Raw genomic sequence first — 27867 nt, 5'->3', positions numbered from 1 at the left:
GATCTGAAACTGTCTGTTATAAACAGTGTTTTTGAAGGGGTTCCTGCTCTGAACCTGAACTGAAAGTAAAATGGTGAAGTTCATCTCTAACAACACCGGCTCAACCGGTGTTTCTAATTCTCCTCCTTCATATTTATTTTCCTTCTTTTCCCTACCCACCCACTCACTCTTTATTCTCTTTCTTTTTTGACAATATGGTGCTTGTTAGATCATGTAGAGCAGCTTCAACCCATTCATCTCTCATTCAACATTGTGTGTGTGTGTGTGTGTGTGTGTGTGTGTGTGTGTGTGTGTGTGTGTGTGTGTGTGTGTGTGTGTGTGTGTGTGTGTGTGTGTGTGTGTGTGTGTGTGTGTGTGTTTGTGTGTGTGTGTGTGTGTGTGTGTTTGCCTACCTGAACTTCTTGCAGAGTGGCGTAGGCTGGACCATACACTTCCTTCTTCCTGCTTTCAGGTGCAACGTCTTCGTGACAGCCTGTTGTCACGGAGACAGAGAGAGAGAGAGAGACAGAGTCGTAGTGAACGCTAACAAACGCGGTCAGTCAACTGACATGGAGACAGAACAGAGAAGTGAGGAAGCTGGATTTCTGTTTAGAGTAACAACACACACACACACACACACAATCACACACACAGATGCATACATACAGATAAAGTCCCCGTGCACTTTCACACACTCCTGAACACACAGTAGGGAACTTGTTAGTATAGGAAACTGAGATTGAGTCAGACTTGCTCACACAGAGAAATAACGTTTCAACACAGCGGCTGAACTCCGGCTGGGAGGAGGCCAGGGCCGTTGGACGTGTTGCTCAATACGTTTTTACTTTAATGCTTACTTAACAGATCTCACAAACCTTGCATAAAAGTGTGCAAATACAGAAGCATATACAACACTGAGTAAAGTTACTACATACAGCCTGCATTGCTACCATGTCAAGTTCATGACTTAAAACAACCAAAATCTTTATTATCATCACAGGTGGAGGTAGTAAAGTTGTTTATTAGTGTTTAATCATCATCATTTGATTATATAGTAACAGTATGGAGGCAGATACATGCAAGTGTTTTGTGCTTATTTTAGCTCATTTACAGTAAAACACAGCATGTTTACTCATTATTACTGCTGTCTATTTTTTCCTGTACTACCACAGTACCATATAATTTCACACGACATGTATTACTACTGTTTTCCAATCATTTCCTAACAGTATGAAAATCCTCTTGCAGAGACTTGCTTAAGTTTGGTGATCCATCACAGTGGGGATCACGCCCGGTTTTATCTATGTTGTGCTGTTGCATGTTGATACAGTTCAAATGGTTGAATGTGATCGGCACTATAAAACTGCGCCACTGACAACAACCTTACTTTGATGTGAGACTAATGTAAACTTCCTAAGAGACCATTTAAATGTCTAAAAGACACTGCAGACGCATTAGCAGCAATGTGGAGAAAAAATATTAACGGGGTTGTACTAAAAGGACTAAAATATGCTGCAAAAAAAAAAAATAAAAAAAAAATCTCCTTAACGTCTGGCGCAATCATTGCTCAGTTCAGTTCAGTTCAGATCTTTATTGACCCACAAGAGGAAATTCTTTTAGCAGTAAACGAACACAAAAGCATAAACACAATAAAAACACAGCAAGACAATAAAAGACATAAAAACTGCCAGTGCCAATTCAGACAGTGAGGACTTATGTTAAAAGCAAAGAAAAACAGTTACCAGAAGAATAAAGATAAAATAATTTTTAAAAATAAAGTTTTAGGCTGTGTGAGAAATCAATAGGCAGTTCATAATGTGTTAGAGTTAAGAGCAATTATTTATTATTGGGATAAATAAAAACGTGCATAGCTTTTGGAAACCTGTAGAGGGCAAGATGGCAAATTCCTAAACAGAGGATGGTCTGGATTTCTAGATAAGGTTGTTGGCTGTCATGCATTGAGAATTAGTATATCAGGGTCCTGGATTTTACTAGAATGTGGTGGGAAAAGTACCCGTGTCACTGTCATTTTTCTTAGCTTCCTCTGTGATTTGTCTGTTACAAAGGTCTGTCAGAAAAGGCTGAGTTTGTGCTATGCTTTATCAATGTTTCCTAACTGATTCTTTTTTCAAAAATTTGTATTAAAATACCAACAAATCAGTGAGAATGTTGGACTGATTCTATGATGGGTCTGTAAAAAAACACCATTTAACACCATTTTAAACATTTAACCTTTACAGAAAATACAGCCTTTATGGTCCCTTCTTGCATACTTCACATTTCTTCTCAATATAAGTGAAAAGGAACCTGTTGCGCGCCACAATTTCTACTTCTTGTAATTTAACAATATTCTGGGAAGGTGGAAGTGATGTTTATGATGTTTACTAAAAACATTTAACAGTAACGTGAGATGTTTGTTGTTAAAATGCAAATTGTGTTAATGTTAACTAATTATTTAAAATAGATTTAACACCATACCTAAAACAGAAGAGTTGGTAAAAGTGACTATTATAGTTGATGCAACAGTAGTTTAAGCAAGTAATATATTATATAATATAATTCATATGCTGACTTTAGAAAAGTTGGTGGAACTCATGTTCTAACAAAAAAATGCTCATAAAATGTTTTGCGTTCAAGTTGCAGCCTGTGGGGACGAAAATGAAGTGAATTTGAAAGTGTCAAAAATGTAGTTCCTCAAATGGCCACTTGAGGCTTGCTTCAAATGTAAGTCAGTCCCCATAAACCTTGTGTAAAAATGCCCAACATCACAGCAGAAATAAACATGTTTATAGCCTGGTACAAAAACTGTTTTGGTCTCTATAGCTTATTTCCTCGTTCATGACAACTGTATGGGGGTGAATTTTCACATAAGGCACCTGTTTAAAATTGATAAAGGCTTACAATTATGCATAATTAACGGTGTGGCCGCTTTGACTGAGACATAGGCGCTCTCACAGGCAAGTTGCTACCACAGTAACAACGTTTGTTGGTTAACCTTGGTATAACACCAGATTCAATAAGTATAGGTGTAGTCGTAGCCATTTGAGTGTGTTTTCAGTTCATAAAAGTTACTTGTAACGTTTTGGTCACCTAAAAAAGTCTTATTCAGTATTTGGTTGAACTAAAAGATCCTCTAAGGAGTTGGATGTTCAGTTTTTTCCGGTAAATACATTTTGATCTAATGTTGTCTAGCTAGTTTTTTACTATCAAAAAATTGGCATTGCCATTAGCATTATCAAAGATAACCATAAAACTGTAAATGCAGTGTGCTAACAAAGCTAGCAGCTAGCATTAGTATCAGCTCCACCTTCTCATCCAAATATGGTCACTTTTGGCTCCAAAAATCCAAGATGGCGAAAGCAGGAAACAGGAGTCCACTCCGTGACATCAAACCATTGGTTATGGGTGACGTCATGGAGACTACATCCATTATTCTTTACAGTTTATGGTTGCGTTTAGACTCTAATATTGGTGCAGTTGTTGCTATAGGCCAACAGTAACTGTGTGAATACAGTCACTTTAGCAAACTCCTCTGGACTAAAGAAAGCTAAGAATGCTTTCTATGATAAAATACAATAATCTATACTGCAGCAGACTTCAATTCATGAAGATAACGTTGGTGTCCTATCGGTGTTACAGTTTTATTGATATGATATATAAGGATCAGTATGGAGCATATATTTCCCGTTGAAATCACACTTGGTAGCATGGAATAATGGAGGAACCATCCACATATCAGTGGGATATCAGTGAAAGAGATAAAGGACGTTTTATTTGATGGGAAGGACAGGATTGTTAAAAGAATTATGATGGTTTTACAGGCTGGAGTTTCTATTTCCAGCCATTGCCACAGTATGAGGTCATTGATAAAGGTACAAAGTTAACCAGGAAGTAAAAGTATGGATTTTGATTGTGAGTATCAGGAAACTGAAAGCAGTTAAAACCATCACTATTTTTACTCGTACTGTGACATATTCAAACTAACAAAACCACAAAAATATGAGCCGAATTGCAATAAACCGGAATTATCCTTCAATAATGTCTTCATGAACTTTTAGTTTACACACACACACTTGCAGACGTGCGCATGCAGCCTTTTCACAGGGTGTAAACAAAGCAAACTCTTCCCATAATACGCAGCTCCCACCCTGCCCTGGTTGCAACACAATAGACAGAGAGACCTGAGACACAGACAGCAGAGATTCCCAGGAAAACACTCCGCTGATACTCCAAATGCATGACAATGACACACAAAGAGACAGGGCTGTGTATCCATTCACCTGCAACAAGTGGGCCCAATCAAGGCATCACACACTGCAAAGAAATCTGAGAAAGGAGGAAAATGTGGATCATGTTACTATTATATCTGCTGCTGAACTGGATTTATGATGTCATCTTAAGTGTTTTGTGTGTTTGTGTGTGTGTGTGTGTGTGTGTGTGTGTGTGTGTGTGTGTGTGTGTGTGTGTGTGTGTGTGTGTGTGTGTGTGTGTGTGTGTGGGTGTGTGTTTTGGCTTATACTCTGTGTTTGTAGCCTTGCTGTGGATATTGGATGATTGAATGTCAATCTGTAACATAGTTTAATATTTCCCAAACTCTCTGTTTCTCTCTCATGTAACACAAATGAGATCACTTACAGAAACTGGCTGTGATGTCTGTTCTTGTGCTTTTGCACAAAAGCTGCATTCTCCACTTTGCAACAAAAGTTGAAGCCAAGCCTTAAATGGAGAACTGTGCGTTTGTGTGTGTGTGTGTGTGTGTGTGTGTGTGTGTGTGTCTGCCGTGCGTGCGTGCGTGCGTGTGTGCGTGTGTGTGTGTGTGTGACTTGAGACGATGAGACGTGGGTCTAATAGATTATAATTGGATCTTTATGTGTGAAAAGTGCCTTGAGATAACTTTTGTTGTGATTTGGCACAATATACTGTTAATAAAATTGAATTGAAAAAAATTGAATTGATCAAACCCAACCTGATGAGAAAAGCAAACCCTCTCTCACACCCAACCACAATAAATGCATTATATGGTCAAAAGTATGTGGACCTACTTGTAAAGCAGCTAATTAGCTTAGCTTAGCATAAAGACTGAAAACAGAGGGAAACGGTTAGCCTGGCTCTGTGTTATAGAATACCCCCTAATTAACACCTAATATCTAGTTTGTTAACACATCAAAAAAACTTTAAAAACATTGGGACTATTTCTTGGCTGAATGCAGTGAGTCCCTGCTTGTTGCCTAGCAACCTTGTGGTGACAGTCAGTGCACCCAGCCAAGAAATAGTCATACACAAAACTCGACACGCAACTAAATATTACAGGTAATTTCTATACACAAAGCTACTATAATATGTACTTTTCTGAACAATGTATGAAATGACAGTGAGTAATGTGAGAGATGTCGCTCATACTGATGAACCTCCATCAGCCCACCCAGCAGCTCCATTCAGCTTTACTGAGCTTTACCGTAAATTGCAGGTCATTGTTTTGCTTACCAGTCTGCAATTTTACCGTCGCTCTCACCACTCTCAAAGTTACATTTTCAGTGAGTTACTATTGGACTTGCATTCATTAGAGGGACATAAAAAATATTCCAAATGAATAATAGTGTTGCTCTGTGACTGCTGTTTAAATAAGCAACTGTTGGTAACAAGTTCAACAACTTAAAAGGTGATAATATGATATTTAGTCACAACTTGTTTCCACTGCCCCTAAGTGGCCAAGTATAAACACACAAGATATAATGCGTTAGTGAATTTAAGAGGTGTTGGTAGGCAGATTTTTATTTGTATTTCTAAGTATGCTAATTGTCTCCTAGCTGGATTCATAGAGTGGTATTAATCGTTTTCTCTGGCTTTTTATGACAAACATATTACCCAAAATATCAAACTATTGCTTTAAGGGAAATGCTACAACATGTAATTATGTTTTAGACACTAGTTTACAACTTTACGGCAGCAGTTTTCTGTTTCAACGCAACAATGCCTTTTGTGCCCAAAGTGAGGCCTAAAAATAAATGATTTGCCTCAGTTTTGTGTGGAATAACTTCACTGGTCTGCACTGATTCATAACCTCAACCCCATCCATCAGCTTTTGAGATTAACTGCAACGTTGATTGTGAGCCAGGCGTTATTGCTCAAAATGGTCAAACTCATTAATACGCATGGGAGCAAATGCAGCCATGTTCCAAAATCTTGTGAAAAACCTTCCCAGAGGATTGAAGGCTGTCACAGCAGCATGTTACTATAATACCCATGGTTTTGGAACGAGTGTAGCATACATGACCCCGTGTAGATCAACTCAAGGTCACTCAGGTAGACAACACACACACACATAAAAGAAACGTGTGCATAGTGAGTGTATGATAAGTGTGATTGAGAGGTTGCATGGTGTGAGTGTGTAGGTGAATTGATTAAAGATGGAGGGGGGCAGGGGGCAAAAAAAAGAGAGAAACTCCTTCCAGCATTGTACAGCTTTCCGTAAAGATTAGGCCTTTATTGAGAAAATTCCAGGTCGGCTTACGGCCGCACGACCCGCCATCTCCAACCGGGCCGATTATTGAATACGCCATTACACACACACACACACACACACACACACACACACACACACACACACACACACACACACACACACACACACACACACACACACACACAGAGAGCAAGTGGAGCCCTGTTGTGAGGCGACATTGATGACGCGTGTTGCATGGGATAATCTCTCCAGCTGTACTCTCACCCGCGGAGAAGTGAGGCTCATTTGGCCCCAAAAAGCTCACTGTGGTTTTTCCACACACTGATAAACCACCTCCTGCTTTTCCAAGTTCTCTTAACTTACTAAAGCTTTAGTAAACTACAAACACCAACTTTCTGTGATCCTTCAGGATTATTACAACTAAATAAGACACTGCATTCATCTCTACTAGTGCAGGTGCTGAGCTCAGCCTGCACCTTGCTGTGTTTTAAAAACTGCAGTACAAAGATTGATGTGAAGAGTCAGGTTCATACATTTTTAATGTTCAAGTACTCGGATCAAACACAGGCCAGAAAATGGCTTTGAAATAGGTCACTCATTACCAGAGGGAAGCAGCACCCAGGAAAATGTCTCCCTCTGTTGGTCTGATAAAAACACATCCGTTTACTCTAAAGGGAGGGACTTTTGATGAGTGCACTCTTCACAGAAATGGCAAGATAATATCTGTAACTATTAGTTACTGTTTTACAAAGCTGAACAACTTTCTTGGTGTCATAGTTTGTTGACTAAGACCTCCGGTGGTGCGTTCAAGAAACACCTGAAAACTCAGTACCTTGGCACTTATGGAATATCTTATTTATTAGTCTTCTTCCAGTAATTTCTTACTTAAAAAAAAAAAATCTTCTGTCTAGTGCCCTTTTTCATTGTACTTGTACCTGGTCATCCACTTGAGGCTCTAATGTTTGTTTGTTTCTCTCGTGTTACTTTTAAAGTCATCTGCCAAATAACAAAATGTAAATGTAAAATGTGAATAAAATTGTGGCCTTCAACTGTTATGTAATGGAAAATAAAATGCAATAAGTGATTAAAATCTCTTTTTACTAAATGATTTTGTATTGAAAATTCCAGTATCTGTTTAGTTTAAAGGAACCCCAACTATTAAGACTTGAAGGACCTTATAAGTTTAACATTGTCATCAACAATTTAAATGTTATATAAAAACACTCTTGGTGTCTAAATTTTTCATAAAATTGGAAAAAAACAACCTTTCACTCATAAGTCGCCATCGTTGTTTATGTCGCAATGCAGTCTGTGTAGTCACATCAAATGGTTGCAACAGTCTTCACCGGTCCCAGTCTGTTTACACTACAGGAGAACATCCAGCGTATCCTGTCTTTGACGTATCTTAGAGCAGATTTCACTCACTATCCAAGGGCATTTAACGTTAAGACTCCTTGTGGGAGAAAATTGTAGGCACGGCATGTGGTTTTATGCTTCGCTTATAGCCAGCAACACCCATTAACTATTTTAACAGCTGTGGTCGATTAAGTGCATCACACACATCAGGGCTGAAGTGATGAGAACACAGCTGCTGGTTTTTAGGAAGTTATATTCATCCACAGGCATTTTAATAATAATAATAATAATAATAATAATGATAATAATACATTTTATTTGATGGCGCCTTTCAACTCACCCAAGTTCACTTTACAGAGAATAAAAACAACAAAAAATATAAAAAAATTAAAACATCAAACATTATTAAAACCAGACAAAAACCAGACATTTTTCAACTTCTTTCTCTTCTTATCGATAGGAAAGCTATAAACTGACTTACATCACTTGCCTTATTTCAGTTCGACTGGAAATTACAATCAAAAGCAGTCATCTCTCTAATTCAACTATTTTATGTCATCAACTCAGAGTTTATTGTGCACCTAGTGTAACAGTGGCTTCTGTATGTCAAAAGATGTATTAAACATAGAGGATTTTTCAACAATGAAAATATTTCATGTGTTTCTTATGACATATCTTAATAAGGCAGGGCAATTATAGCGTATTAAGGCATAAAAGTCTTAATAGTCAGGGTTCCTTTTAAATCTATCGGAGGTGTTTCTTTTTTTTATTTAGTTAGTTTTTATTGAACCGACCGGTTTCAACCTGTAAATCAAGATCACACAATGTAAGCTGCTGATAGATGTACTGACTCATACTTCCACAGACAAATAAAATGTGCAAGGACTGGATGATGCAACCCATGTGGGCAGCTAGTTATCATATGAATGTCTACTTTGAGGTTAGGATTAAGATCAGGCATTATTCTTAAATTGGTCATTCTTAATAAGAAAACTATTTAGAATATGAACTTATAGGTTTTCTAACCTGTCAAACTACCAGATTCTTGTAAATAAATAAACTCAACATGACTGAACATAAAGGATCATTTTTTCCTCCCACATTTCACTTTCATGAATGACAGTAGCTTAAAGATTGTCCTGTACATTGATGCACACATACTTTTACATACTTTGCCATAGCCGTCAATAAAATACCTAAAAGAAGGCTATGTTTACATGTGAGTAAGTATGTGTGAGGAGATCAGCACACAGCAGGTCTTAGGCTCAGCAGCATGTTATCCAAGTAGCATAGAGAAGCATGGTAATATAAGCATAGTAAAATATAGATAGAATAGCATACCATACCATACTATATACATTAGACAAGTATGAAAAATTGTTGAAATTAAGTTAAAAATTTAAAATAAAAAAATAAAATGAGGTACAGGAGAAGTTAAAAGATGTGCAAGTTCATCATGAAATATACACACACTTAACAGTTTATTAGGTACACCTACATAAAACTAATATAGTATAATTTTACAGCCCTGTAATAAATCCCAATATCATGAAGGTTATAATGTTTTAGAGAGTAGTTGATTTATGATTTATGGTCATTTTGGAGGATTTAGTCTATGGTGCTGTTGAACTTTATGGGATTGTACTTTAATGTATTTATAATACTTTGTCCACCCCTTTTATATAAATTATAGGGTATAGACACAATATAATAAAGATAAATCAACCCCTCACTAAAATAGATTAATAAAAACGGAAGATTATGACCTTGATGAGGATTTATTACAGGGCTGTTCTTTAGACTGCATTAGTTATAGCTGGGTGTGCCATATGTGTGCATATATGACCATGTGTGCAGTGTATGTTGTGTGTATCTGTATGTTTTTCATGTGAGACATAAACATGCATTTCTCCATTGGGAACAATAAAGACTCTGTAATATAATTATTAATAGCAGTCTTAGTCAGTTGAAGTTGTCAGAGTTAATGCTGCACTGCAGTGTGGTGTCCAGCAGGGAGCAGTCTCAGCCTGAACGGTCTGTCCGAGGCCTCCTCACTGTCACTCATGTGAGGACAGTGCAGTATGAAGTTCACAACGAGTCCAACTGGTCAGGCTTGATACTGTACATTGGTACATATCACATGCTCTTTGAAGTATTTGCCATCCCATTACACAAACACACACACATACTGTACACTACACTTAGTTTCTTTCTCTGCCTCTCAGAACAGATGATAAATGTTTGATCCATTTTTATCTATTTATCTCTTCTGATTAATAGATCCATAAAGAGCATCAACCAATAAATCAGTCTAATAAAGTAGTCAGTCTTTAAAATAGGCCTAAGAGTAACAATTTGTGATGATATCTCCTAAATAATAAAAGTTGTCTTATGCAGAGTATATATTTTGTATTTTACTGTAAATCTCACAGGGAGGAAGAGCCTCCTTCATTATCATATTGTTGCCATGGCGTTTCAAACTCAGGACAGGCAAAAGCATGCATGACAAAGAGGTGATTAGTGTATGAAGAGGGACACTGTGTGATACCTAATGTGGAGCAGGAAAACAGTGTTAGACAGACAAGTGCCAATTTGTGGTTCATAGTAAGAGTACGGATTCTTGCTCAGGTTGCATATTTGAGAAGATGAGCTGCATTGCTCCCATGAGCAGGATTCTGAATGACAAAGGTAAGACCTGCTATGCAATTTTAAACAGCCTATCATCGTCTATGCAGATTACACTAAGCTGCTGTAACCTTTTCTTCCAGCACTGCTCCTCTAAAGTGGACTTAGAGTTTCTCCTGCAATGGACAGAAACTGCTTCTTACTCATTAAATCACTGCTGTTTGATATTCATTAATTTATTCCATTTGCACTGACATGGCCTTATTGGACACATTTCTGGTCTATTCCAACTTTGTGCTTGAACATTGATGAGTGCTATAAAAGCCGATTAAACACTACATCACGCACATACTACATCACTGGTTTCAACCACGTCGTGCAAATTTATACGGACTTGGGGGGGGGGGGACACATATTTCTGACATAAGATATAACTGGTTTGTCCAATTGGGAATAAAAGCCATGTCCCAAATTGGGAAAAAGCTGATTTTTAGGTCAGTGTTTAAGGTAGAGGTTAGGCAAGTAGTGATTATGGTTAGGTTTAGTCTTCAAGAAATGAATGTAAGTCTATGTAATGTCCCAAAAGTGACCACGATCTGATATGTGCGTATGTGTGTGTGGGATGAGTGATGCAGGTCAGTCAGAGGTGGACCTTTGTCCAGGGTCGGACAGTTGCTCTTTACTTATTAATGCTAATGTTTCTGAGTGGCTGCCTAATTGCACCAGGAGGAGCCCAATTATCCACAGCTGCATTGTCTCACATACACAGAAACTGGAAGGTGTGGATCATATATCAGCTGTGACTGACGCTGTGCGTCTTATTTACACTTGCAGAGCTCGGTTTCAGCTGTGTAAACAAACAATGTTTCTAATGGGTCAGATGCTAGCTGGTGTTATGGAGGCTGGAGAAAACATGACAGAGAAAGAGACAGAAGGATTGTGCATAGGACTGCTTGACAAGTATTTAGTTTTATTGCTGTGATCATAGCAGGTGAAGGTAAGGTCTTCATACTGCTGTTTTGTTTGGTAACATGAGCAACAAGCACACAATCACACTCACACACATATCTGCCTCCCTCTGTCTTTCAGTGGGAAACAGCAGGGATGAGAAAAGCAGCCCTGTGACAGAGAACATGTTCATCTCACGTCAAGACCGAAGTCATCAGAGAGACAAGAAGCCTCTCTCCTCTCCTCTTCCCCCTCTTCCTCGTGTTCATTTATCTTCGCTTTCCCCAGGTGAGGTCCTGAATGTTTCATTATTTTATCTCATAATGTAGACATTATATTCAGATGTATTTCAGAGTACACTGTAGGATTTTAACATTTATAAAGCAGGCGAGTGTGAGAAGTCTGTGTGAACACTGATCAATTATATGATAATAAGAGCAACAGTTTGACATGGAACAATGGCCAGGTGCTTTAATTTTAAAGACACTCAGATACTCATATTCAGCTGTGTGTTGCCTCAGGTTACAGTCACCTATAGCTGAGCTGTTTGCACCAGGAAGCCATCCCGGTGCTTTCAGGAATCCAAATGCTTGATTGAAACAGGATATAATGTATTTCCCCTGTCAGTGTCGATGCTCACTTTTTATCATTTATTTGAAACCAGATAGGTAAAGATGTTTACAGAGAGCTGCATTAATATCCAAAGAAATAAGGTCATGACTAGCATGTTGACCGGTATCTGAATGTCAGTTCTTCCAGTACTACTTGTATATATTTCACAGTAGAAAAAAGTGCAGGTGTAGATAATAAAATTAATGATGGCTCTTGATCAACTATTAGCTACTTCAGCTTTAGGGTCCTGGTGCTGTGCATGCAGGCTTACTGTCACACTGTCATGCCTGACTGAGAAACTTTAATTGAACAGATGCATCATCAGTTTTATTAGTAAAATGCTTTTCCTACTATGACAAGTCAAAGTGTCTGCTGTGAAGAAAGCTCACTGCCAACCCAAATTACCGGAACTAAACCCTATACTGTTTTGGAAAGAACACCTACACTATCAATAAACAGTATCACTTCTCAGGGCATGAACTGTAACTTATACATTTTCCATGTTTTTCCATGACATCACTATTTTCTTTCTTCCTTTACATCCCTTGCTTCCTTTCATTACATTTGTCCTCCCTTCATTACACTTATTCAACAATAACTTATCCTCTTTTTCCTTCTTCCTCTTCCTATTTTCAACCCTCCCCAATCTCCTTCTCCCCACAGTCTCTCCTCCCTCAGATGAAGTCTACCTGCAGGCAGCAGACATTTTCCAGCGGCTGCATACTGAGAAGTCAGTCACACATCAACTTCTGCATTATGCGAAGAAGACAGACACGGCGCTACCAGAGAGAGGAGACAAGACCACACAGAGACAGGGCTACCAGCTGGCCTTCAACACACTCAAATGTATGCCTGAGTGTCAGTCTAATTACTGTGTGTGGGAATTTCTGAAGTGAGCAAATGAGGATAATCCCCTTTTAGCATCCTTTTTAAACAAATTTAGTTTTGAGATTTAAGTAGAATTGCAAACTCTGCTTGGAGAGAATGGGATGAGGGTTAAACATAAAGTCAGGGAGAAATTAATTTGATCTACTCTACTGCTACCTCTGCAGACCTCACCCACCCCCTATAAGGAAGCCTTATCTCAATAATGAATAGCCGTGGAGCTGCAGTATGTGTCAACTCTTCTGAATAGCAGCTTCAACTGCATACTGTAGATTAAACAGTATACAGTCACACATTTCATTTCTCCATGTGGCTACAAATTACTTAAGCTGGAGGTGCAGCAGATGTCTGCAGGGGTGGTGATAAGAGGCAGCATACAGTGAGCAAACACACACAAACAAAGCCACATGCACACACTTTTTCATAAACATGACCTCACATAGGGTGTGGCATTAGGTTCACCCAAGTTATGAACAAAACAAAAAAACACATTTTTTCTCCAGTTACTTTGTTTTCATTGAATTTGGTGAGATAATCAGTTTGTGTTTTCTCAAAGCACTGGAAACCGATTGTAAAGCTGCACTAATCAATATTTTGTACATCAATGGGTCAAAAATGTCTCCAGTAGTGACAGATTCATGGAGAATTGCTAGCTTGTAAACACTGTTTTGATTCACCCTCACCTCTCTTATCAACATCATTTTGAGCCGCTGAATAAAAAAGCTCTGATAAACCTACTGTACAAAAGGCACACACAAAGTTAGCTTCTAGCTCGTGAACACAGCGGACCACTAAGCAGCTGAAGAGCCAGATATTTCCCTCAGAAGCCTGTGATGACTTAAATAAATCTAAAATGAGAAATAATATTGGGTTCAGAATCATCAGGTGGACAGAAATATGACTCCAAATGAATGATAATGTTGCTCCATGAACCCTGGATGTGTCATTTGGAAGCTGTTTGCTAACATGTTAAGTTATAAAATGTTTTTTTCATCTTGTTCTGCTGCTCCCAAGTTTCAAGAAATAGTCCCTATGAAACCTGTTGGCATTGGAGGTCTGTGGATTATCCAGCGTAACCAAGGCACCATTTTTCAAAAGAAATGTTGATGTAATTTGAAAAAAAGGAAATTTTCATTACTGCATGAACAACTAATACATTTATATTAACAATGAACCTTTCTGTTGTGGTGAGGAAAAGTATCTCGGAGATGAATATGTCCAAACCTGGTCTGATTAAACCAGCCTATCAGCAAAGCTAAATAGTTTCTCTGTAATTTGAAAGAACAGACTCTGTTTAATGTGTATATTTGTCTTGATTGTCTTTAGTGCGTTTTATACGAAATCCAACTGATGGTTTATTGTTTAATCAATCACCAGTATTGTTTTCTTCTCAGATCAAGATTTACTTGAAGACATCATGATGGACAGCTGCTTCCACACTTCACAGCACATTGTGAGTCCCATCAGATGACCATTTTAATTAACAAAAGTTAACCATTCACTCACTGACTGTTAAACTGTCTCTAGAAGTTGTTCTCTATATTCAGATAAAGTAGTCGAGCTTCCTCTGTCCATATGAGTGTGCTGCATTAGAATATGGTAAAATAGTGGTGAGGGAGACAGGGCAGCAATTAAAGGCCATTTGTATTCAGATCTCTACGTAGTCGGGCCCGTTATAGGCGATAAATGATGCATACAGGAGAGATGCAGACGCGCTCTCCAACTGGGAGACAGTAAATGACGCTATAAAACACTGTGCAATGACTCATACATGGACAAACAAACACACATAGTCCGTGTGTGTGTGTGTGTGTGTGTGTGTGTGTGTGTGTGTGTGTGTGTGTGTGTGTGTGTGTGTGTGTGTGTGTGTGTGTGTGTGTGTGTGTGTGTGTGAGGTATCGTTGAAACAGAGAATAGGCTGACAGGTTGTTAGTCAGCAGGTATGACTATAAAAGCTCTTTGTAATTCCACACACCTCTTCACTGCTACATACATATTCTGACTCTATTACATATATACACATGCACACCCTGAGAAAAAGAGTTGAGGGCAAAGATAATGAGCCAGAGCCATCAAGGAAAGAAAAGGAAGTGAGAGAAAAGACCTGCTTGTGCATGTGAAAGGAGTCACTCGTACTGATGAACCCACAAAGACCCGACGCCTGAAAGTGGCTCTGTGGAGCATTTTAGCATCTTTCAGTTTATCGTTTTGGTTTTCTGGCCTGCAGCTTTACTTTGTTGGTTCACTCTCACTGCTCTCATCAGTGTTGTTTTTAGATAATTTCTCAATAAACTCTCTAATTAACCTACTGTTTAGCTGGTAAACATGGTGGAGAATTTAGTGGCCAGAGATGTAGCTGTAAAAAGAAAGTCAATGTTGGATTTATATTCATCGGGTGGCCATGAAGTCCAAATTAATGATAATTCATTTCTGCTGCCCCCAAGAGACAAAAATTCAGTTAATGTAGGTTTAGAAGGGACAAACTACATTTGTTTTGGTTTTCTGTTATTTATATACCTTGATGTTGGATATCTATACTAAACATAATCAAAATTCCAATTCCATTCAAACTTGTGCTTAATGTATACAAAAATGATTCCAATAAATCAAAAGTCCAGCCTCACGCATACCCATAAAAGGACACCCTTTTTGTAGCTTTTGTTGCTTAGGTTTTTCCATGTGTTGTTTGCATTGTCCACTCATATATTTTGTTTTGAATTTAGTGAAATCCTACAACTATAGTTTGTTTCATGGTTTGTCGATGTGTCTTCTGCAGCCAGCCAGCTGCTAAGTGGTAGCTTTACAGGGGGCCTTAAAGAGACAGGCGTTAGACAGGTGATATAAAGGGCCACTATAACATAAATAGGGAGTTTATTTTAAACTGTAAATGATGCAAAGATAGTCCAGTAGTAGTAGTATAAATATAGACCAGGAAATGTGCATGATTCATTCCCTTTAGACGGGAAAGATAATAATAATAATATCACTGAAGATTATTACAGTACTGATAATGATTATGATAATGATCCTTACGATTATGCTGATGAAAGTGGTCATGTTTTGTAGTCCAGCGACATGTTACCATTGGCAATGGTGATGCTGTTCGACTTCCAGGAGCGAAGATTTGTGCTGCGTGAACGTTCAACAAAGGAAAGGGAGGAGCCTCACCAGGAAGTCAGGGATCTGGAGATCAATCTGTACAGGTTTGTGTAGATATAAATCTAATGCAGCTTTAAAATCATTTCAATGAAGCACATTTATTCAAGAAATAATCCTACAAAGGATTTGTAGTACATTAATGATGAAGCTAGCTGTGGTATGGTGGGTGTTCATTACAGGTGTAAGACCAAGTTGGCAGCGTCTCTCGCTCGCTGTAGGGTGAAACTGAATCTGCAGAGTGTTTCCTGTATTCTGTCTGCTTCTGTGAGGACCAAACAGCACCAAGCAAAACTTCTGCCGATTTACGCATGGGTCAATACATTCAAAACCAGGTATACACACATTTATTCTGCTCCTTTTTTCCACTTGCTTTTAGTTGTCAGTCAAATATAATGGAAAGTGGAGTCTATAATCATTCTGGTGGTGCACTGCAAAAGATGCTGCTATTCAAAGTCTTTATCTGTTGCTGGTATTTGGGAACATAATGCTCACCTCGTTTCTTCTGTCTGGCATACTTCAGAGTCCACACATACAGTATGTGGGTGTGAATCAGCAGGGATTATCTGGTGCATAGGAGCAAAGGATGTCAGTTTAAAGATGAGTGTTAATGTTTAACAGAGTGGCTGTTTATGAAAAGACTTTAAAGTGACTGGTTCTGTTTGGGGATTATTGCAGTATGAGGTTAATGGTCAGTGAAGGTAACTGGGGCGTATCTGAGACATGAAGGTTCAGCAGTCTAACTGCTTGAAAGTAAGAAGTGTTTTTGTGATAGTAGAGTTGAATGATGAGATACTGTTCAACACACTGGAATAAACCTTTATATTAACAATGTTTGATGTAAATATGTGAGAAAATGAAGACTCGTACAATGCTCCAACATTCTGATCCAACAGATTTTCCTTTGTCGTTTGTAGTCTTGAAGAAGTGTGTGAGGCATTGCAAAGTGACGGTCTGTGCAAGGTTCAGAGCATATCTGACATCAGGGAATCGACGTTCTGCAAAGACCTTCTCTGTCCAGACACGCTCATCTTCTCCCAACACCTTCATGCTCTGCTCCAGCACAGCAACCTCACAGCGACACACACTCTCAACATACAGGTAGAAATCAGTGTGTGTAGTGAAGTGAGTCACTGAGCTAAATATAGACATAAATCCCTGATGAGAAACATGCTTTCCTCTTTCAGGAGCATGCTTTTGAAGATAATTTTAGTAGACAGGAATGAGACTGACTGGGTACAACAGTGTCCCAGTGGAGTAGCGGTATTGCCTTTTTACTGATTCTTCAGTGAGGCAGAAGTATTGGCTTTTTATATACTTGAGTAAAGACAAAAAAAAAATAGCCTCTTTAAAATATATAAGTTTTTAAAGGGGTGACCATCATGAAGATTTCAAAAGGCTGAGAGGGCAGAGGATTGTTTTCAGTGGGGACAGAATAGAAATGACTAAATAAAGTGCACAAAGTAAAGCCTCTTTCTCTCTTTTTCTTGTTATCTTCACTGGCAAACCATTCGTCAATGCATGACCTCAATTGTCATGGTCCCTGCATTAAGTAGCATAAATTACATTTGTACTCTGGAACAACACATCAATAGGTTAAGTGAAAGCAAAATTACTGACTTCAAAGAAACAGTACATAAAGTCCTCAAAAAACTCACTATAATGTATTTAATAAAATTCACAAGAGAAAAATATTGTTAATTACTTCGGCTGCTGGCTTCACATTACCGCTGTGAGCCAGATTAAAGGTATTTCTCTTTACTGCAGACGTTTCCCTTTTGTGATGTGAAGTCTAAAGTTTGTGTACTTTGTGTAACTGTGTTAAAGGAGTCATTTTGCCTCTTAATTAGCTCGATTAGAAGCACAGCAGTCTATAAAGCTGAAGGGTATAGTTGAGTCAACAAATAAACGTTGAGAAGAAAGCCCTCCTTAATATGTGAATAATATGCGTGTGTGACTTTGTTTCTCTGCAGGACAGGAGTGTGTGTGTGGCAGTGACTGTGTTACGCCCCCTGCTGTTTGATAATGCTGATGTCCTGGTGGCGGGGTTCTTTTCAGCCATGACTGTGGCTCACATAGCCGTCATGGCTGCCCGCTCAGGCCGAGTGTTGCTGTGTGGTGCTGATCACACACCGTCACAGATGGAAGAGATGCAGGAACTGTTTACCCAAATGAAGATAAAAAGTAAGAGATAAAAAGACAAAGAGTCAAAAAGTTTGAGCCAAGAGGCATGCCTTCTCCCACTTTTCAGCAGTGATATCTAACTGAAGATCATTCTTCCAGGCAGATAAATACGAGTGTGAGTTTTCTTTTAAATTCATTAAGAGCATGTTATAAAACATGGATAATTGTCCCCTGCCAAGTAAGTGGTTTACTGAAGGGAATCTTTTAATAGCCAGTATGAACACAGGGAATGATTACAGCAAGGAAAACCTCTTTCAGTGTTCATATGGACACCTGACTGTTGTTTTAAAACAGCCTTGAAAAATTGTGTCCTTTAAGGTACCTTTGAAGAAACACAAAGTCAGTTCTTAGACAAGGATAACTTACACATTTGTGCAATGTATTCAACCCTTCATGAGCTGATAGATAATATATCAATGTTAATTTATGTGTATGATGTCGTTTGGTTAGGTTTACACACTGTTGTTAATTGTGTCTTACATTTTAAAGATGTTAATAATAAATGTAAATGTATATGTGTGTATTTCTTTCCTGATGCTTATTCATGTCCCATGCAGATGTGCGTGTGCTGTCAGAAGCATTCTGTAGTCTGGATGAGTGGGATACCGCTGTCCAGCGTTTAAAGGTCATCATAGTGCTTCCTCAGTGCTCAACATCAGCCCTCAATGACCCAGTACCCACCATCCACTGTGAACACGGAGGTATGTGACATGGGAGCAGATAAGTCAGAGGGTGTGGGAACAAGATAGAAACAAGGGAGATGTAGAAAGAGGTGGATGAATAGGGGTGAAAAAGGATGGAAAAATACAGAAAAACATTGAATTTGCAAGTGAAACTATGTAAGACTGGAAATGTTATGTTGTAGTTTTGATGTGAATATGAAGAAGAGTCTTTCCATATATGATAAAAACAACACAAATAAGAGAAATACATTCTCTTGACAGACTGGGATCTGCTGCAGGACTTGTCTCATGGTTCTATATCCCAGAGTAAAATGCAGTCTCTGACCATCCAGCAGGCGAGGCTACTAACCCATGCTCTCAACTGTGAGTGTATAATACACATACGCACACACACACACACACACACACACACACACACACACACACACACACACACACACACACACACACACACACACACACACACACACACACACACACACACACACACACACACACACACACACAGAGATATAGCTTACATTAGCAATAAAAATACAATATGTTGAGTTAAGGTTGACAAAAGTCCACAGAATATAGGGAAAGTTTTTGTTGATATTTGTACATTCTATTTGCTCCTTTTCTTCTCCGTCCGTCAGTCGCAAAGGTTCAGACTGTGGTCTACTGTACACGCTCGGTGTATCCCCAGGAAAATGAACAGCTGGTGAAACGAGTGTTAGAGAAAGCACACACTCACCCCAAACTGCTTCCCTTCAGGTAAACACACACATACACGTATGAACAAACACATTTGTGAAGGTGTTACATATTCTATTCTAAACTTTCTATTCTAAATCTTTTCATTAGCATTACTTTTCCACTGGCTCAAACTTAATGAGAAAACTGAAATTGGTAAGAGGTCAAGCATAAAGCCCCTTTTTTAAAAATTGACATTTGAAGGAAAATTGGAAACTAAAGTCACTGAGACTTCTGCTATCCTTTCTTGTCAAACCCTGACAGCTCACAGGGAAGCCGTTCTGCTTTAAAGTTTCTATTTCATTTGGACATTTTCTTTGAAGCAGAGTAATTGTGCTCTCACCGTCAGTTAGTCTTTGTCCATCCAGATGATTACTTTCTCTGAGTTTGAACAAGATGTCAACGGATAAGAGTGGTATTAAGTCCATTTCTTGTCAACTACAGTATACATATCTGCTCTGCATTACTTGTCCTGAGTTCTTCCTTTGATTAAAAAAAAAACAGTAACCAAAAGATTAATATTTTAAATGCATTGATTTCATGATTGTCTCACCTATTTTACATTATTTTTGATCATATACCATTCTGACATCTTCCTACATACAGTAGCTGGAGACCTTATTTCAATACCGCAAATCAAATCTTGAAAAAACCGACAAAGTGATATTAGGTCATCAGCAGAGCAGATGGTCACACTGAGCCTAATAGCATCCTGCTACACACCACAAGAGCCAAAGACTCTGAACAGCAACCCACATTTACTTTCATGCTAAAGGCTTCTTCCTATTTAACAAACACATGCATCTCGTCCTGCAACTTAGCGACCTAGCAAACAGTCACTGAGAAAAAGTGCACTTTTCCTGTCAGTTAACAGGCTAGATAGCGAATTAGCTGCTCAGCTTCTGCACATTAAACAGCATTTAGACATGCCTGTCTATGTTGGTCACATCAGTCCAGTTGGATGCTGCTTTGGTCGTTGCACTTAAAAATCACATTGTCTGTCTGTGACTTGTAGCTACAGCAGTATTTTAAGTTTGTCTCTGTATAGTATGGTGTACCACTGGTATCCTGACAGCTAATGTCAATCAAACAAACCTCCCACCAGCCAGCTGAGACAAAAAGGAGCATTTCTCATATTTTTCCAAAGACCCTTTACTTAACGATACAAAACTATTAATAATTTAAAAAGTATGTGGTCATTATTTTTGACTGCATAGGGGGATGATTAAGTATGACTTCAATTAGACTTGAAGAACTGTAATAGGCAGAGCTAAAAGTAACTATTAGGATACTATAAAGATCTTAATGTAGGGTTCCTTTTTTGAGGTTAAACTCCAGTCTTTTTTCTTGGCATAACATGCACCCGTAGACAACAGTTTAATTTGACTGACAAAGAATAGACACAGCATATATGAGCTAACCCTCCAGCTTCATAACAAATAGCTCAAGCTGCTTGTGCAACATCTGCATGCGTATCTAAAATCAAAAACCCAATTAACCTGGGTGAGCTTCATCTCTGAGATTTACAGACTGCAGGGAAGAATGTACAAAAAAACATTACAGAGTGAGAGAGTAAATAATGTTTGTCGAGTGTAAGTATGACAGATATATTCATATATCTCCACAGATTACTCTATGTATACAATACTGTGTGGTGTGTGTGAGTGTGAGAGACAGACTGAAGGTTACAATCACCAGGCTGTTGACAATATAAAGGATCAGCTGTGGTTGCCGTGGGGAAAGTAGTAAATCCTGCTGTTGGGGTGAACGGGGTCGAGAAGATTTCAGAGTCTTTTTCATGCCTGCTGCTCCAAACAGCTCATTTTCTATCATTCATCATCCCAAAGAAATCCAAATTATTATATTTGGTCACATAAGCTCTTATATCAACTTAGTGTGATGAGTCGATCGACCTCTGTGTTTACAAAGGACACACAGATCCAGCACTGTGCTGCCTGTGTGGTTTTCTGAGGAGCTGGCACTAATTTGCACCAAAGAACCATAACACTGGGCACATGCTAATCCTCCAAACTGATTTTCTTGTCTATTAAAAGGTTGCTTCTCATTCAAATTTAAAAATAAAAGAGGTGATTTCTTCATTCTTGAATGTGACAGATTTTCTTTTACAGTTAAGATCAGGAGAGAAAGAACTGGGCAGGGAGGAACCAGTAAAACAAAAAAAACATCCTTTGCCTCTATTTTGGCTTCTTCAAACTATATGCTTTATATATGGTGGTAAAGTCTTTGTGACAAGCCTGTTTTACCAAAAAGAGTATCAAGGGCACTTTGTTGGGATACACAAATGGCCCAAAAATATAATTCTGTTTTCAGATACAGCTAGTAACTTGGGAAATAAAGTTCCCTTTGACTTTTAAGTTGTGTAGGTTGTTTAGATTATAGTTTAGATTTTGCAGATTTGTGATATTTCAATGTCAGTTTGCTGTTAGCTTGTTAATGTTTTAGGGAATTATTCTAAAATCAATATAACACCAGTGGGTTTGCCAGCTTGTATTTATCTTTTAAGTTTAAAGGGAAGCTCTCCAGAGATGTAACTTCTCACCTTCCTGTAGTCAACTTCCTCAAATGTACTCCAGGATGTGGTCAGTACAACATGACATCACCTTTGGATGTGGTTATGGGTGCAATACAGCACTTCTGAGTATGTCTATCAGTGATGCCGGGTCTGGTCAGGAGTGCAAAAACTTACAATCAGAGTGAGCAATGCAAATCTGTATTTCAGCCTTTTCTTATTATTATTTAAATTTTCTTTAACATATCAGAACTTCCCCGTCACTGAACCATTTTATTGTAAGCTCACAAAACTCATTAAATCAGCCTCACAAGTACAAATTCTCTGCCTCCTGAAAGACTATCGCTCTGGGCCTGAATTTTAAGTATTCTTTTGGCTGTGGAGGAATGGTCACCGCCCAGATAAAATGGCAGTGAGTGCAAATGCTCACCTCCAAAAATAGCTTTTCACTGAGAATTTTAATGTGAATGAATGTCATATCAGCACATCATCTCCATATTTTAACAGGATTTAGACAGTGTTTGGTCCACTGAGAATTGTTAACCAACATTTGCTAACATAACTAATGCTGAGTATTCTCATGCCAGATGTTAAAAATACAGAAACCAGCAGTGACAGCTGGTGATGCAGAGGCTGCTTGTCCTGAGGCTCAGGACAATCTGTCTGGAGATAAACTCAGTAGTGCCTGATGGGCTAATCCCACAGCTACAGTAAACAGTTGTGCATTTATATTTTTGCACCAATGCTGACCTTGAATTGGTGTTTAAGAAATACTGTATAAATGATTACTGTGCCTGTAAAAAATTATGTTGATTTGTAAATTTTTCAATGCTGTGCCCCAGTTTACGAGTTACAAAAGTTCTCATACCTGCCAGACTCACAGACAAAATGTGTATTTGGTTGTCAAAATTATTTAATGTACCTTTTATTCAGCCAAATCTCCCATTCGATGACAATAAAAGTTCTCTGAATTAATGCGGCAATGATGGATTAATGTGTGCGACAGAACATCTTTTTACAGCACATCTGCTCTCTCAGGGTGAATGGTCCAATTTTCCCAGATGAATCCCAGTCAGAAGACACAGCAGACTCCAAGTTCTTCAGGCTCGAATCGTCTCATTTCACCAACGGCTGCTTCGTGGCCCGGCTGTCCCGACAGGTGAGAGACAGAAAAGACAACCAGAGACAGAAACTGTGTGAGACGTGGAAAGAGAGAGAAATGTTGAGAGCAAGGTAGTGTGTGTGAAGATGGAGAGTGAACAGAGATTTTGTGGTGTGTGCTTGAATGTTTAATGTTTGTGTTTGTGTTTGTGTGTGTGTGTGTGTGTGTGTGTGTGTGTGTGTGTGTGTGTGTGTGTGTGTGTGTGTGTGTGTGTGTGTGTGTGTGTGTGTGTGTGTGTGTGTGTGTGTGTGTGTGTGTGTGATTGCTTTGCGACGAGACCTTCCAGTAATGCTGAGGCTGCAGTCTTTTACTGTCTGTCTGCTGGGAGGTCGGTCCGCTCTGCTTGTCTGCGTGCACACACACACACACACACACACACACACACACACACACACACACACACACACACACACACACACACACACACACACACACTGACACATACTATGGCTCCCTGAAACACTGCAGCATTATTCCAATACTCCATAAAAAGATACGAGTTCAAGATGAAATATGTCTGAGCTGCTGAAACATTTCAGTACTTTGGAGAAAAGATGAATGGATAATACTCTGTATCGTTCTTCCAGCCCACCCTCCACCCCTCCAGTCTTGTTGCATCACCTCGTTGCTCCATCTTTTTGCCCCCTCCACTCATAAAAGAAGAAAAATACAACAGAGGGAAATGAGATGCTGCTTCTTTGATCTCCTGCAGCTCGAAAAAATGGTGCAGGGAGGACACTGTGCCTATGTGTGTGTTTATTAACCTTGCAACACACACATAGACAGGGGCAGGTCTTGTTCACCTGTCTGGTGGCAGTGCAGTAATTTAAAATCTAATGATCATCGTGTCTAATTAGATTGACGCTCAATCTCACGGTGTGTCAAATCACATCAGAGCTGTGGATGCAGATTTCATTACACCGACAGTTCTGAGGTGGTTCAGCGCTGCTCACACGAATGACTCAGGGATGATTTAAAAGGATATAAACCAGACACATAGCAGCCTAGAGAAAACAAAGAAAGAGAAACACAGAGAGGGGGTGAGGCAAGAAGTCTCCTTTGAATTGCTCTTTTAAACATCAGAAAACAGAAATATTGATTAGAAACAGATGGGAGTTATGTATCAAAAAGCCTCTGAGAAAAAAATGCCTGAAAAATGTAATTTGTTGGAAACACATCTGACAGGCTGCCATCATTCATGCCTCTCTCTAGTAGGCTACTGCTGAACATTCCACCACAAAATGTACATTTGACATCACAATTCAGCTTTTGAGGTTTGCAAATGACATTTTGTGCTCCTAAAGTACAAAAATAATAAGATTAAGAGCCACACTCATTGAGGCTGTACTTGCTTTGAGCTAAATGCTGACTTTAACATACTAACATGTTCACAATGACAACATGGTAGGGTTAAGCAGGTATAATGTTTAAATGTTTAATTCCTAACATGCTAATTGACACAAAACAGTACATACAGCTTAGCAGGAATGCCATTAGTTTTAGATATTTGATCATAAACAAAATATTGGATAAATTGAAGTTTTGATGTTTTGGTGGTGTTAGATGGAAAATTGAAGGATTACCAAAGTAATTACAATTGATTTTGAGGGGAACATGAATGTGTACCAAACTAACTGACTATTCATCGAAAAGTTGCGAAGACATTTTACTCTAAACCATAAATGTTAACCTCATGGTGGCGCTAAAAATAATCAACTACCAGGAAATATTCAAAGATTGTTTACTGAAAGAGATGGTTGCTATAACTTAAGGGGATGTTTAAATTTAACTGTGTTAGGGTGCGTACGACGAGGAGAAGTTTTTGTATTTCTGTCTGCGGGGTGAGATTATGGAACAGTCTGAATCTAAAGCTCAAGGAATGTCCAAACATAATACAGTTTAAAAAGAGGTATAAAGAAATTATTTTTATGAGGTACAGGGATGGAGGTGTTTAACTGACTTAGGTGCATGTTGTTTGTATGTGTGGGTATGTAAGTATATCTATCTACGTATGTATGTGTACATATGTGGATGTGGATGTATATATGGGGAGGTGTATATATGAATATATGTATGTATGTATGTATGTATGTATGTATGTATGTATGTATGTATGTATGTATGTATGTATGTATGTATGTATGTATGTATGTATGTATGTATGTATGTATATATGTATATGTGTATATATGTATATGTATATAGCTATTTTTTTGGAAAAATGTATCAATGATTTATATATTGATAAGAGTAAATATAGATGTATATATTAACATTACATATAACATACTGTATATTAGTAAGAAATTGTATGATATGAATTAGTAATTTAATTAGGAGCTAGCAAGCATTGATTTAGGAAGCAGGGGTGGGATTCAATAAGTTTTGACTTCTTCCCACTCCCTTTCGGATGTGGTTGAAAGTGCATTGCATCATGTTTTCCGTTTTCTGTTAGGTGTAAGTTCACTGTTTTCAGTGGGACCATTGTGCTTTTTTTTTTTATATGTTTTTTTTGTTTTTGTTTTGTTTTTTCTTGTTTTACACATTCAAAATAAAATAATCTAATCTAAAAGAAGAGTGAGAGGATCACCAAAGTCATTAGGATACCATGAAAGTCTCGTTACATGTTATGTTAATGGAGTTTTTTTTACACACTTTTATGTTCTTTTCATGTCCTTTTTATATCTTTTGAAGCACTTGCAATTTCTTTTGTTGTAAAGCGCTTTGAGCTGCATTTCTTGTCTGTAAGGTGCTATACAAATAAAGTTATTATTATTATTATTGTTCAAATGTCCACTGTGAAAAAGGTCTAGTGGCATGAAATTTTGTACAGACATTCATCTTCTCCACAGGATGAACTGTAATAACTTTGGTGATGATTTAACTAAAAATGTAAGACCAAACAGTCAACCTGCTTTAACTAACAACATTACCATCAGGCTCACACGTACTTTGTGTTTAGTGCTTATTAGCAAATGTTAGCATGCAAAAAAATGACGTCCCACGCTGTCTGTGGGGATGTAAAACCCATCAAACCTCCTGCGACCTCCTCTCTCCTTTCTCTTTCTTCTCTGCAAGTTCAGTTTATAGCTGTGGTTCATTTCTACAGTGTAGTGTTAGATCTCCTTGGTGCAATGTTACCCTGGAGACTTGTAGTTTTAATGTGTTGTATCTTCACATCAAATCTTAAACTGCGCTTGCTTTTTTCAGGCGGATCCCACTAGAGTAGAAACAGTTCAGGATGTGTTGGCAAGGGCAGCAGCGAAGGGCCTCCTGGGTGGAATAATTCCTGAGCAATCAAAAGCTGGTAAAAAAGGAAAAAGCAAGAAGAATCGGGCAGCTTCAGCCACCAGCAAACATTCATCTCCTTCCAGCCAAGATAGGCCAGCACAGACAGGACGTGAGCTTGAGAGTGGACAAGATCTAGTCACACATTCAGACCATGAAGAGCAGAAAGGTGAGGAAGGCATTAAGCATAAAGCAGAGGAAGAGGAGGAAGCTGAGGATGAGGGGGGTATGGGACAAAGGAAGAGGAGAGGGCTTAAAGGACGCAAGCTCAAGCGACGTTCAAAACAAACCAACAGGTTTCCTACAATCTCCAAGCTTCTTCCTAAAAGCCACAAGAAGAAACTGAAAAAGAGAAAACGGACGCATCACAAGAGGCGTCTGCAAGGTCCAACAAAAAGTAAACCAAGAAGGATCCCTCGACTTACACTGACATTAATATCCTCAGCAAAACCCTCGTCTCTGATCACAGCCCAGGACATGTCTGGTACCCTCACCTCTGCTGGAAAACACCCCTCCCCTGCTCCTCCTGCTCCACCCATCCCTCCCTACACGTCCTCCAAGCAGCAGGCACAGAAACAAAACACAGAGCCTGAACATGTAGAGAAGCCACTTGCTGACACAGCTAAACCAGGAAGCCTCTGTAAAGGTCACATGAAGGGGGTCAGACCAGAGAAAGAGTTGAAGCCTGCTGGATTTTTTCTTCCACCCATTTCCTCCCAAACCTCCAGCTCTCTGAGCAGCAGGAGTGGTGCTTCACTCTCACAGCCTCCATCCACGGCCCTCCACACTCAGCACACCTGTACGTCTGCATCTTCCTCCTCAGTGTCTCTGCCCAGTTTAGAGAAACTTTGGGTTTAGGCTCACTGATGGGGTCTATGTGATGATTGGCAAGCTTTGACACTCCACCAGTCAGTAATGATCATAAATAAATCAAATGTTATTGTATTTAAATTATTTATGGTGAAACATTTTGCTGTTTTGTGTGCTAGAATATATTCAAATGTAAAGGTGGTGTATTATAAAAGGCAAATAAGAAATAAAAATAAATAAAGCTGCATCTGCTGAATTTGCTGATTTACTACAAGCAAGATTTTTTTAAAGTTAGGAACAGTACATAAATGAATAAAACTGAGGATTGGGGGGGATCAGGGGGGGGGGGCGGGGGGTCCTTTTACTGTAGGGAGGGTAGTCTAAATGAATTGAGAGAACAGGGGAGGGTCTTCTTTTCATCCCAGACATTTTAGTATTTTTACTTTTTCAC

The 27867-nt window shown here is 38.8% G+C and overlaps 2 protein-coding genes across 6 annotated transcripts in view; one reads left to right on the top strand and one right to left on the bottom strand.

Moving 5' to 3' along the window:
• rbm47 (RNA binding motif protein 47) overlaps positions 1-669 on the bottom strand; it is a 32632-nt gene extending 31963 nt beyond the window's left edge. For all 5 annotated transcript variants that reach the window (XM_062429827.1, XM_062429844.1, XM_062429853.1 and 2 more), the window contains exon 1: positions 393-669. The gene's annotated coding sequence lies outside the window, so the exon portion shown is untranslated. The remainder of the gene's footprint in view (positions 1-392) is intronic.
• A 9774-nt stretch (positions 670-10443) lies between these two features.
• On the top strand, positions 10444-27464 carry LOC133986099 (putative methyltransferase NSUN7). The gene is made up of 13 exons (XM_062425885.1): positions 10444-10486; positions 11513-11659; positions 12647-12829; positions 14263-14321; positions 15935-16071; positions 16207-16359; positions 16942-17125; positions 17998-18208; positions 18766-18909; positions 19153-19254; positions 19530-19647; positions 23195-23315; positions 26529-27464. The coding sequence occupies exons 1-13, from the start codon at positions 10444-10446 to the stop codon at positions 27462-27464; spliced, it is 2538 nt and encodes an 845-aa protein (XP_062281869.1).
• The last annotated feature ends 403 nt before the right edge of the window (positions 27465-27867 follow it).

This window comes from Scomber scombrus, chromosome 2 (assembly GCF_963691925.1).
Source record: "Scomber scombrus chromosome 2, fScoSco1.1, whole genome shotgun sequence".
Taxonomy (NCBI): Eukaryota; Metazoa; Chordata; class Actinopteri; order Scombriformes; family Scombridae; genus Scomber; species Scomber scombrus.
Note: the sequence above shows the minus strand (reverse complement) of the source record. Positions and strands in the feature narration are given on the sequence as shown.